General features: G+C 34.8%; 1 protein-coding gene across 5 annotated transcripts in view; it reads right to left on the bottom strand.

Moving 5' to 3' along the window:
* Nucleotides 1-12,270, bottom strand: part of LOC140436386 (uncharacterized) — a 39,587-nt gene that overhangs the window by 16,058 nt on the left and 11,259 nt on the right. For all 5 annotated transcript variants that reach the window (XR_011950277.1, XM_072525142.1, XM_072525143.1 and 2 more), the window contains 3 exons: nt 10,173-10,379; nt 9,402-9,571; nt 7,174-7,431 (listed from right to left, as the gene is read on the bottom strand). Coding sequence is in view for 4 of the 5 variants with exons in the window: in XM_072525142.1 (XP_072381243.1) it covers nt 7,174-7,431; nt 9,402-9,571; nt 10,173-10,379 (635 nt within the window). In the remaining variant the exon portion in view is untranslated. The remainder of the gene's footprint in view (nt 1-7,173; nt 7,432-9,401; nt 9,572-10,172; nt 10,380-12,270) is intronic.

Here is a 12,270-nt window from a genome sequence, read left to right as displayed (position 1 = left end):
TGTTTTTTACGTTTTTGGTCCGGTCGTGGCTATAAATAAATACCTTTTCAAACAGCCCCTCAATAAACTTAACTGCAGCCCGCAATAAACTTCTTTACAATGAATAAATACAACTGTTTCACATCTTTAGAAAATATGATAGAATGATACCGGACCATTTAAAGCAGTTAAAAATGACAGAGTTCTTAAAATTGCAGAAGCAATAGTTTATGTTATCCTTGAAAATACGCTTTATTTATACATTATGTAGTTGGAAAAACATATAAGTACAGATTTTTGTTTTAACGTATATCATTGATAATAAAAGTAAACAACTCTTTTATGTTTTAATATATTTCATTGACAATAAAAGTAAATACCTTTTTTTTCAAAAACGTCATTCAAACAATATTTATTAGCATCTTATATTGCTCCGAATGGCTTCACTATAGGAAGTTAATGGTTTAGAAAACTACAGATTCATCTGTATGCACAGTATTATTATTGTCTGATATAACCAGATCGGCTTATAACGAGGTAATTAGTCTGCCATTTCAGTTCTCGTTATAGAGGGAGTCTACTGTATATATATATATATATATATATATATATATATATATATATATACAGGTATAATCTTAAATACAGAGGTATAAACAAAAATTTTACAAGTGCTAATAAATCAAAGGATAAGTTTAGCAGATGAACAACAGGGTTTTCCTAGTGGAAGATCGTGTACAGATGTAATATTCGTTATAAAGCAAATTACTGAGAAATCACTAGAGTATAATAGACCAGCACTTCTGTGTCTGTTGACCTAAAGAAAGAATTTGACAGAGTAAACTCAAAGATGTAATCTATCTTCTGTATAATAGAGAAGCTCCCATTATAAATCCCATTATATTATAAAAACTATCGAAAACATCTACCAAAACAACAAAATTGAAGTCAGAATAGATGGACAACTTACAGAACTTATAGAAATAGGCAGCGGAAAAAGACAAGGGGATTCATTGATCCCCATGCTCTTCAATTTGATCATGGATGAAATCATCAAAAGCGTTAACAAAGGAAGAGGATACAGAATGGGAAACAAAGAAATAAAGATACTCTGTTACGCAGACGACACAATCCTGATAGCCCAAGATGAGATAGTCTGCAAAGACTAGTCCACAGTGTAGCGTTTTAAATTTTATAATACGTCCCTGTTCATTTATCTCGTTAGTACGCATTAAAAATTACCAGGAAATCTGCGTTTGTCTTTTAAAAGGGAATGTAAAAACGATCAATATATTATGGCATTTTAAGTTGAGATTCTAAATATCAAGTTTTGGTATTCAGTTGTTTTTGTCATTTGTTTACATTCGAGTCCCCTAATATAATATTGCAAGTCAGGTATACGGTTTTTCTAAGAAGTATTAACTGAGAATATTTTTTTTGTCTTTGTTTACATTAATATTCCCCTATTCTCTGTATGTATTGTGAGGTAAAAAATTTCCAGTTAACCAATTTAAAAGTAAATAATCAAGAAGTTTTTTTGTCAGTTCGTTGCTAAGAACGAGGTCAAAAAAGGGTAGATTGTTTGTTTTAAGTTTGTAGGCAAAAACTAGCTTTGAGGCGCGAGGGGAATTTATTTTGCGTTGAAATTTGTAAAATGTAAGGCATCGAGGAGTCAAGCGATAGATCTGAGACAGAAAATATGTTTTGAGTAATTAGGAATCGCGAGTCGATTCAATTTCTTTGTGTTATGTTTTAAGACCGGTTAAGGTGATAATACTCTTTGCAATATGGCAGTTTAAAACAGAGTAATCACTATAAGATTTGTGCACCGGCACTGAAGAAATTTTGTAAAATGAGTATATAGGATGTCCCCGTCGTCAGCTTGATTCCTCCACCCAGTTCCTGTTTCAATCGTCCCTGCCTAAGTATGGAAATGGTTTCCTTTTGTTCGAGTTGAGAGTTTTGTCCTTTGCAGCTCCAATCCCAGAGAAAGTAACAATTTTCTTTGAAGTTAAGTGAAACAAGTGAAATTAAGGTAACAATTAACATTTTAAATTTTAAAGTAAAGACAGACTTTTTTTGATAATTATTAATAATTGCTTTCATTAAAAATTAAAGGAATTGTAATATTTAATAAATTGTAAATTTTATGGTTTAACTTAGCTGTCATTTTAATTGTTTTTTTTTTTTTAATTTAATGTTAACATATGACAGGTAGCTTTATTTGTTTCTATATTAATTTGTTTTGTTTGTTTTAAAAAAAGGTTAATCTCTGTGCGGTAACATTTGTAAGTTTTTGTAGTATCTCCAACCCCTTTGTAAACGGAGTTTGTAAACGGACACATGTAAGTTTTTTTATTCTGTATTTGGCAACTATTTATGTAGTATATTTTTTGTGCCATTTATATGTTTGATAACTGTTGTTTGTATGAGACAAAAATAAACGTTTGATTTGTTTCTCTGATCCTTTGTTTATTTTATTTTAGAAAATCTCCTAACCCTTGTATATATTTTTTATTTTAGGATATTTTTCCTAAATCCAGCAGGAAGTTTTCTTAGAAGCGGCGTCCAAATTAAAATAGCTAGAGGTAACCTTGTCTGCCATATCTTGTTTCATTTTGTCCAGGAGATTTATGTAAGTAACCCCTTTATTTCATTCATTGTGTAGATACCCCAATCCGACCCATTTATTTCAACTTATCCACGACCCCAGCTCTCCAACAACCCCCTGAGTGCCGTTCGCATAGTAGCGTTTATTTTGCTTGCCCTATCTTCGCCCCCATAGTTTCTGTCCCCAATTTTCTACCCTATATTCTTACCCTGAGGTAGGCAAAATATAATTTCGTTACAACAGATTTAACATAAGAGCTAAAGAATTTAATATGAAAATCTCATCTCAGAAAATTAAAACAATAGTAGTCAGCAAAGAACCAACCAGATGTAAGATAGAAATTGATGGCATCAGTATTGAACAAGTAATGGAAATAAAATACCTGGGAATTACACTGTCTAGCTATGGAGGCCTGGACAAAGAAGTGAGAGATCAAGTACAAAAAGCAAATAGACTGGCAGGATGCCTTAATAACACTATATGGCGAAACAGACACATGAGACACAACACTGAGATGAAGTCAAGAATTTATAAAGCCAGTGTAAGACCAATAATGAAATATGCTCAGAAAACAAGACCCGACACAGCTACAACATAAAGGCGATTGGAAACTGCAGAGATGAGAGTACTGAGAAGAATTACAGGAAATACGCTGAGAGATCGAAAGAGAAGTGAAGACATTAGAAGAAAATGTAACATACAGTGTGTGATACACTACTACTACTATCGGTTTACAGCGTTCTCCGACGCCTTCCGACTCCTAACCGCCATTCTTCTCTATTCAGCCATAGGCCTGGAGGGATTTCTCTTTCCTCTAGTTCTTTTTCAATTCCTTCTCTCCAGCTTTTTCTCGGCCTTCCTCTTTTCCTTCTCCCTTGTGGTGTCCACGTCAAAATCTGTTTTGGAATCCTGTCATCTGGCATTCTCTGTACATGGCCGTACCATATTAACTGTTTTGTTTTTATGTCATCAACTATTGTATGCTTGACTCCCATCATTTCACGTATTCTCTCATTTGGTATCCGATCCCTTCTTGATTTTCCTGCTGTTCTTCTCCAGAAGTCTATTTCTGTTGCTAGTAACAGTTTCTCTGTTCTTTTTTTCATTTGCCAAACTTCGCTGCCATATGTGATTACACTTTTAAGTATGGTGTTGTATATGAGTTGTTTGTTCGCTTTAGATATTGTTTGGTCCCACAGAATTCCGTTCATCATGGATATGGCTTTTCTACCCTGTATGTTTCTGTCTTTTATAGCAGCATCGAGTGTTCCATCTTGAGTTATCTTCATACCCAGGTACTTGTATTCATCACAGTTTCTAATTTCTACCCCATCGTCTAATATAATGGACTGTTTTGTCCCTCCAATACACATGGCTTCAGTTTTCTTAATGTTGACTTCGAGACCCCATTTGTTATATTCTTCTATTAGCTTCCGAGTCATATAACTCAAGTCGTCATGATCCTGAGCAATCAGTATTTGGTCATCAGCGAAACATAAGGTCTACAGTGTAGTCTCGTCATTGAGAGGAATTCCCATGCCATTACATTTTCTTTTCCACAGCTTGAGTGCTTGTTCCAGATAAATTTTGAAAAGGGTAGGCGAAATACAGCAACCCTGCTTTAGTCCTTTCGTGACCTTAAATCCTTCAGATATCCTTGATCCAGTTTTAATTTTTGCAGTCGTTCCATTATACAGACTTTGGACTGCTTTGATAAGACCATGCTTAATGTTGGTTTGCTGTAGGGTTGACCATAGTTTACTTAGGGGTACACTGTCATATGCTTTTTGTAAGCCTACGTACATCAGGTGAACTTCTTTATTGACGGCTGTTTTTTTTTTTCAATAACTTGCGTAATAGAGTACAGGTGGTCTACTGTGGATCGCCCAGCTCTAAAACCAGCTTGTTCCTCTGCTTCGTAATCTCTATAGTCATTTTCTATTTTGTTCTTAATAAGTTTCCCATACATCCTACTTATTGTGCTGTTTACCGCAATTCCTCTGTAATTTTCACACTGATCCTTGCTGCCCTTTTTGTGGATAGTTGACATGATAGATAATTTCCACTCTTTTTGTAATTCGGCTCCATTCAAGCAGTCTTGAAAGAGTTTTCTTAACTGTTCCTGGAGTTTGTCTGTACCGGCTTTCACTAATTCTGCAGGGATGTCACCAGGACCAGGGGATTTTCCATTTTTCAGGGATTTGGTTATTTCTTCCATCTCTGATTTACTTATTTGTAATGGTGATGAATTTATACGTATACCTATCGTGTTGTCTTCCATGTTAGCAAATTCTGGTCTTTGTTCTGTTAGTAATTTTTTGAAATATTCTTCCCATTTTTCTGCTGTTATTGGTGATATAACGTCTTTTTTCTTATTATTTCTCATACTTTTAATCAATCTCCAACTCTCTGTGCTTCTTCTACCTCCTATGTAGGTGTTGATCTTTTGGCAGTTCTGTTCCCATGATTCGTTCTTTTTTTGAGTGATCTTTTTTCTTACTTTGGCTTGTGCTTCTTTGTAAATTGTTTTATCGTTTTCTGTTTTTGTTGTTAAGAATGTTTGGTATTTCCGACGTTTATCTTTAATTTCCTTCTCTATTTCTTCATCCCACCAGTATGGTTTTATTCCTTTATGATTTTCGTCACATTTCCCCAGTGCTTCTTCTGCTGCTAAATGAATCGCCCTTTTGATGTGTTCGTAGTGTTCTTCGGTATTTTCGAAATTACCCATTTCTAATTTCTGGTCTAATCGTTTTTTATACAGTAGCTTTACACTCTCATGGTTTAAACTGTCTAGGTTGTAGCGTACTTGTTTTATTAACTGATTTGACTCGATGTGCTCTTTTTCTTTTTCGTACCTGTTTGGAAGTATCGTTTTAACTTTTAGCAAATGAAGATCGGTGCCACATGATGGCCCTCTGGCTACTCGAACATCTTGTATTTTAATTTTAGTTCTCTGTCTTACAATGCTATAATCTATTATAGATTTCAGATCTGTTGTATCCACGTGTATTTGTGTATATCGCGATGTGGATAAAATCCATTTAATATTTTTAAGTTATTTTGGGTGCATTTTGTTATTAATCTGGTTCCATTATCATTTCTGGTATTTTCACCGTGTGTTCCTACCACTTTGTTGTTCAATTTCCATCCAACTCTGCTGTTGAAGTCTCCTAGAAGTATGATCTCCCTAGATGTTCCTACTTTTATAATTTCATCGTTCAGTTGTTCGAAAAATGTATCTTTACTGTTGACCAATGCGTCCTCATTAATTCCATATACACCTAGTATGGCTATTCTGCTTCCTTTTATCGTGATGTTCATTTTTATCAATCTCTGATTTATTGCTTCCCAAGAGGTAATATGTCTTCTTAAAGTTTTGCGAATAACAATAGCAACACCTTGTTGTGCTCTTTGGTCTTTAGTTACTCCACTATAGAACAGGTCATAGTAACCCCACTTTTCAGAACCCATACCTTTCTTTTTAGTTTCTGTAAGTAACGCGATATCTATCTCTGCATTTTTGAGTTTTGACATGATTTCTGGTGTTTTTCGGGAGATACCTTGTACATTCCATGTACAAAAATTCATTAACCGTTTTCTTTGCTGTTTTCGTCTACTGTGTTTCCAATCTTTTGTTCCGAGGCTTTGGTTAGGCTTCTTAACATTTTACGTGTTTTATGAGTACCGAGGAGTTGGCCCGGTGCCTCAACCCCCAACCTGGAGGGCCAGGGATTTTACATCAGAGTATCCTTCTCCTATGCGAGTTGCTTCCACTACAGCTAGAGAGTCTCACCTACCCTTCGATTTTAAACAAGCCCTAAAATCGGGGGCTGCCACTTCCGTCCTCCAGACCGTTGTGAAGACCTTCTTCTCCGCCCTGAATGCCGTTGTGGACTTCATCCGTAGCCCTGGACAAGGGACCCTTAGCAGGTACTAGTTTCCCGGGTCAGGAAACACCTGGAATCTGCGGAAGGCAAGGATTGATTCACTTTCCCTGATAGGACTATCCAAAAGGAGTTCCTACCCGCTACCTCAGTGTGTGATACAAAATAGATAAAAAAAATTGAATAACCACATAAACAGTATGGAGGAGACCCGTGTCGTCAAAATAGCCAAATAGCCAATAGTAGTCAAAAGAGATAAGTCACCAATCGGCAGAAGAAGTATCGGACGACCGCGCAAAAGATGGAGTGACAACCTTCCATAGATGTATTAATCCGCCAATGAACAAGTAGAATTGCTTAAACAGAGGAAGAATAGGAAGAAGAAAGAAAACTTTGCTGTTGTTTGGATAAACAAGATTTATTTGACAGAACTGGAAAAAAAGAGCGAGGAGGATGATGGTATATACCGTGAATTGTATCTCATGTAAACAGGAGGTTAACTTAATAAATACTAATATATTATCTTAATACCTTAATATTCATCCTTTAGCACAAATTTACACAATATTTAATCTATATTACTCTATTGTATTTTGCTTTGGAATTAGAATTTTGAATATATAATGAGATTACCGTGCTGTTAAACATTAAGAAATGTGGTATAACATAAAATTTACAGTATAAAAATAACCTTACCGTCTGTATCCTGTGCAAAAGTGGTCGCCTCCCACAACTTAGTTGCCCTTGGAGCGTTCGCTTGGTGCTTTGGATTTTGTCGAATAGGCACTGCGGGTCCAGCCTGTTCCGGTTCTGGTTCTTTCTTTTGCCATAACATTTTACGTTTTTCGATCTGGTCTCTAAACCGTCCAGTAATGCCAGGCATGAAAAATCTATCTTTGTTTTGGCTACTGTCGCCTTCTTGAGGATTTTGAGAAGGGTTTTTCGGATCAAAACCTAAAAATAAACGCGAATTACTATCTGTTTTTTCAAGAGGTATATATTTTTGAAGTAACAACGCTGTTGCTAGTCGCAGAAATTTTTACAACTCACACTCACAGACTCTTACTACTAAACCACCAAGCTACGATAATTCTGTATTGACAATTTTTGTATGCGACGTCTCAAATCATAGTAGAAATTATTCTTGATCAATAATTTATATTTGGATTAAAAAATTACTACTACGAGGGTGGATTGATATAAAACTAGCCTTTGATAGAAAAAAACTAGTTTTTTGTAATTAAATCGATTTATTTCACAACTATTATATATAAACTATTATAAGCTATTACTCTCACCATCCAAATAAGATGAAAATGAACCTTATAACAGGATTAAAAGAACGTGTTTTAAAACTTTCTCATCCAGATTATCTACAAGAAGATCTTCAATTATTAAAAAATATTCTAATTGAAAACTCTTATCCTCCAGATATGCTACATAGGATGCTTTTTTCTAATATTGGTAATATAAATAATTTAACACCATTTTTTGCTCAATCTCAAAACATTGTATCTAACAATCAGAACATCTATTATCATTCACTACCTTTTATACCATCATTAACACCTAAATTAATACAAACACTAAAGGTTATTGACAATATAAAAATAGCAACAAAGAACATCAAAACTATTTCATCTTTATATTCTAAAACTAAATATCCTATAGACAAATTTGAAAAAACGAATTTAGTATACAGCATTAGTTGTACTCAGTGTGAGGCTGAATATGTTGGTGAGACCGGAAGAAATCTTTCAAATCGCATTATTTCTCACAAAAGTGATTGCGGAATTAAAAAACCATCTTATGCTTTGGCAGAGCATGTAATCGATAAAGACCATATTATGGATTTTGATAACATTAAAATTTTATGTAGTGAAAGTAATAAATTTAAAAGGACTTTTTTGGAAATGGTTTGTATTAGCAAAAGTGATAACAATTTAAACAAAAGATCAGAAATTCAAAATTTAAGCAAAATTTATAATTATATTCTTTCTTTATGATTTATATATAAAACTTGTAAAATGTCATATTTAATTCTCCATATATCTATTACATTCTTTCAGACATCTGTCAACGGTGAATAAATCTTCTTCTTTTTGTTACTAAACAAAAAAGAATGTTTAAACGAAATTTTACTTTTGGCAATATAATTGTCAGAAATAAAAATTTTATGTTGGCATTTATGACATTGAGGCTATTTGTAATTGGTTGCTATTTGAACTTATTTATAAATTCAATTATTTTTGTATTAAAAAAATGTTTTCAAAATTATAAAAATTTTCGGAGAAACATTTATTGGATAAAAGCATTTTTATATTAAATATTTTGAAGATGTATTAGCAGTAATTTTTACTTACTAAACAAATTTTTATTTGGTAAGTTAACAAAAATTGTTTTTTCTTTTTAGTTCAACCTTGTAAGTATTTTGTCTTTTTTAGCTCTTGATAATAATTGTAAACACAATTGAAAGCTCGAGAATAAAAAAAATAGTTAACCAATAGCCCTTTTATTGACTCCAACCCATCCAAAACAGTTATATATTTGTTCCCAACGAGTCACAAGTACTTCTTTTTTCTTATATATATATATATATATATATATATATATATATATATATATATATATATATATATATATATATATATATATGTATATTATGCTCATAAATATATTTTTTTATATATATTTTTATAACTCACTAGCACACGTGCCACACCTGGCACAATCATTAAGGTCGCCGTTTTTCCCACGTTCGTCAAAATGTTTCCATCCCCAACGGCCCCATATTACGCCCAAGCATTTAGCAATTAGAAACTTTTGTTTATGAACAAGTTCCGTACTATTGCTCAAAATATTAAAAAGCTCATTTGATCACTCGCTACAACGCACAACGGATTAAATATAATAGTTTTTCTTACCTGGTTTACTCATTCTGCCTCCTCTATCAAATCTTCTTTGGAAACCTCCTCTGCCAGGTCTTTCTCTCGATCTCGAACGTCTCGGCGATCTGCTACGTCTTCTATCTCTATCTCTAGACCTGCTTCTTCTTCTGTCTCTGTCTGATCTGTATCTATCATCCCGACTATGTCTTAAGAAATTAAACAGTGAGACTGATTATAAGAAAAAATAGAAACATTGAATAATTGTATGAAAAGTGTTAAAAGAAAAGTACCAGGGTCAAAAGGAAAAACAGCACATAAAGAATTTAATAATAAAAACAATACTACAGAGTCAGCAGCAACTTTTTACCTATTAGTTCCATTAATAAAGTACAAGGCCAATGAAGACGCAAAACAAAAAACCATACAGGGAAATCTAGTTGAACAAATAATTATAATAAGACAGGACAAAAGAAAAACCCGCTTTAAAGTTTTGACAAACACACAAAGCATCGTAAAATTCTAAGTAAAATGTTGTCCAAAGGATTGTAGGGCTTAAACACGCCTATGTGTACATAAATAACACTAAACAAGGTTAAGGTAAATAAGTCCCTTATACATTTTGCAATTTGTGAATTGTAAACTCAGAAAAACTGTAATGCTTGTGCAAAATATGTGGTTTGCCATGCTATAGGATGCCTATAAACTACTTTCGGGTGAATCTAGCGTGCAAATTTTCAAGAATGAAGCTGTATATTACGACTAGAACAAAGAAATTAATAATATTACTATATGTGTGGAAATGAATACCTGTCTCTTCGATCATCCCTCCTATCCCTCGATCTGTCATCATCTCGACTTCTAGATCTATCTCTGCCTCTATCGTCATCTTTACTTCTATACTTGTCCTCTTTGTCATCACGATGTCTCGATCTATCGTCATCTTTGTCATCACGATGTCTCGATCTATCGTCATCTTTGTCATCGCGATGTCTCGATCTATCATCATCTCTGTACCTGTAAGAGAGATTAGTGGAAACCGAATTAATCTCAGGAAAATTTGACTTACAGGTCAAAGAAAAACCGGAAAGAAAACCGCAAATTAGTAGGTAGTATTATCAGAGTAACGGAAATTAGTACCAATTTAGTACTACAGTACAGTCGCGTTAATCCGAACCCAAGGTCGTCCGAATGACGCGGTAGCCTGAACGGGCCCGCGCGACTCCCCCTGCCATCCTCATGATTGAATCGACATAAATCAACATGACGAACATTGCTTTCTACTTTCCTTGCCCACCTACATATTATTTAGTTCTCTTAGCACTTTCGTATCACGATGGCTCCACGTAAACACGTGACTTTAACTCTCGAATAAAACACCAACATTCTCAAGTTGATACAGTAAGGAACCTAGCTACACTTTCATTTCAAAACAGTTCGGTATTGGCAAATCTACCCTTACGGACATTAAGAAGAACAAAGAAAAGATCAAAAACTTCGTCAGCGAAACGGAAAGCGGTCCAGGAAAGAGGAAAACCATCAAAACCCCCGAATATCTGAAGGTAGAAAGTGCGTTGTTCATGTGATTCTTACAACAGCGGAGAAAGCATGTTCTGGTGAGTGGTGAAATGTTGTGTGAAAAAGTCCGTCATTTCCATCGTGAAATGTCACCAAATCACCAAGCTCCTAGCGTATGTAAGGGTTGGTTGGACAACTTCAAACGACGTCGTGGAGTTAGACATCTCAAAATTACTGATGAGAAACTTTCGAGTAATGCCAACTGCATCGAAGCCTTCCGAACTGCATTTGAAGAACTTCTGATTAAAAACAATTTGATACCTGAGCAAATTTACAATGCAGATGAAAGTGGATTATTTTGGCGCATGTTACCAGACCAGACATTGGTGTCATCTCAAGAAAAGAACGCTCCTGGTCGAAAAATTATGAAAGCAAGAATCACCTTTATACCTTGTGCAAATGCTTCAGGGACTCACAAACTTCGTTTGCTTGTTGTGGGGATGGCTAACGAGCCTCGTGCATTCAAATCTGTTGATCTTCCCGTATGTATCGAGGACAAAAAAGTGCAAAACGGCAAAAAAGTCCCTCAGGAGGCAGTGTTGCTGCTGGACAACTGCCCTGGTCATACATCCGCTGATGAACTTCGTAGTGAAAATGATAAAATTTTTGCCATGTTCTTACCAGCCAACACTACAGCTATGATTCAACCAATGGACCAGAATGTCATCCAGAATACAAAACTGCGCTATCGAAAAGCTTCACTCTCCACCATTCTTGCTGACGAGCAAAGTGGAACGGATCTGGTAGTAGCTTTGAAGAAAGTTATCTCAAGGACGTCGTTTTCAATTTCAACAAAAGATATCATTTTAAGCCCTCTTGTCGCTCAGCTGGCTCAAGACAACACGACAATATTTACTGAATCTGAGGTTCGAGAATGAGCATCAGGTGGCTATGACAAAGAAATTGACACCCAAGATATGCTCACGGATGAAGAAATTGTAAGGGCCATTCAAAATGAAGAAACGAAAGAGGAGGATCTCGACAATGAACCACCTGCTTCAAAAACTTCTGCTGATGAAGCTGTTAAAGCTCTGAGCAAGGCCATTAGTTGGGCAGAAGACAACATGAGGAGATTATGATGCTGAGGCGTATAAGAGAAAGAGCGTTTGATCAGCACGTCGAGACTGGTGTCCAGAAAAAAATTACAGATTTTTTACTGCTCCCCATTAAAATTTATATAGATAATATGTACTTATTGTATAAGTATATATTTCTATAATATAATATTTTATTAATATACATAAAGCAGTTTCTAGAGGTTTCTAGGGGTTTCAAAACATTCAAGCTTTACGGCCATACTGATCACTCCAGTAAGTTCCATGGGCTAAAA

This window comes from Diabrotica undecimpunctata, chromosome 3 (assembly GCF_040954645.1).
Source record: "Diabrotica undecimpunctata isolate CICGRU chromosome 3, icDiaUnde3, whole genome shotgun sequence".
Taxonomy (NCBI): domain Eukaryota; kingdom Metazoa; phylum Arthropoda; class Insecta; order Coleoptera; family Chrysomelidae; genus Diabrotica; species Diabrotica undecimpunctata.
The sequence above is the reverse complement of the archived record's forward strand: the minus strand, read 5'-3'. Positions and strand labels throughout refer to the sequence as shown.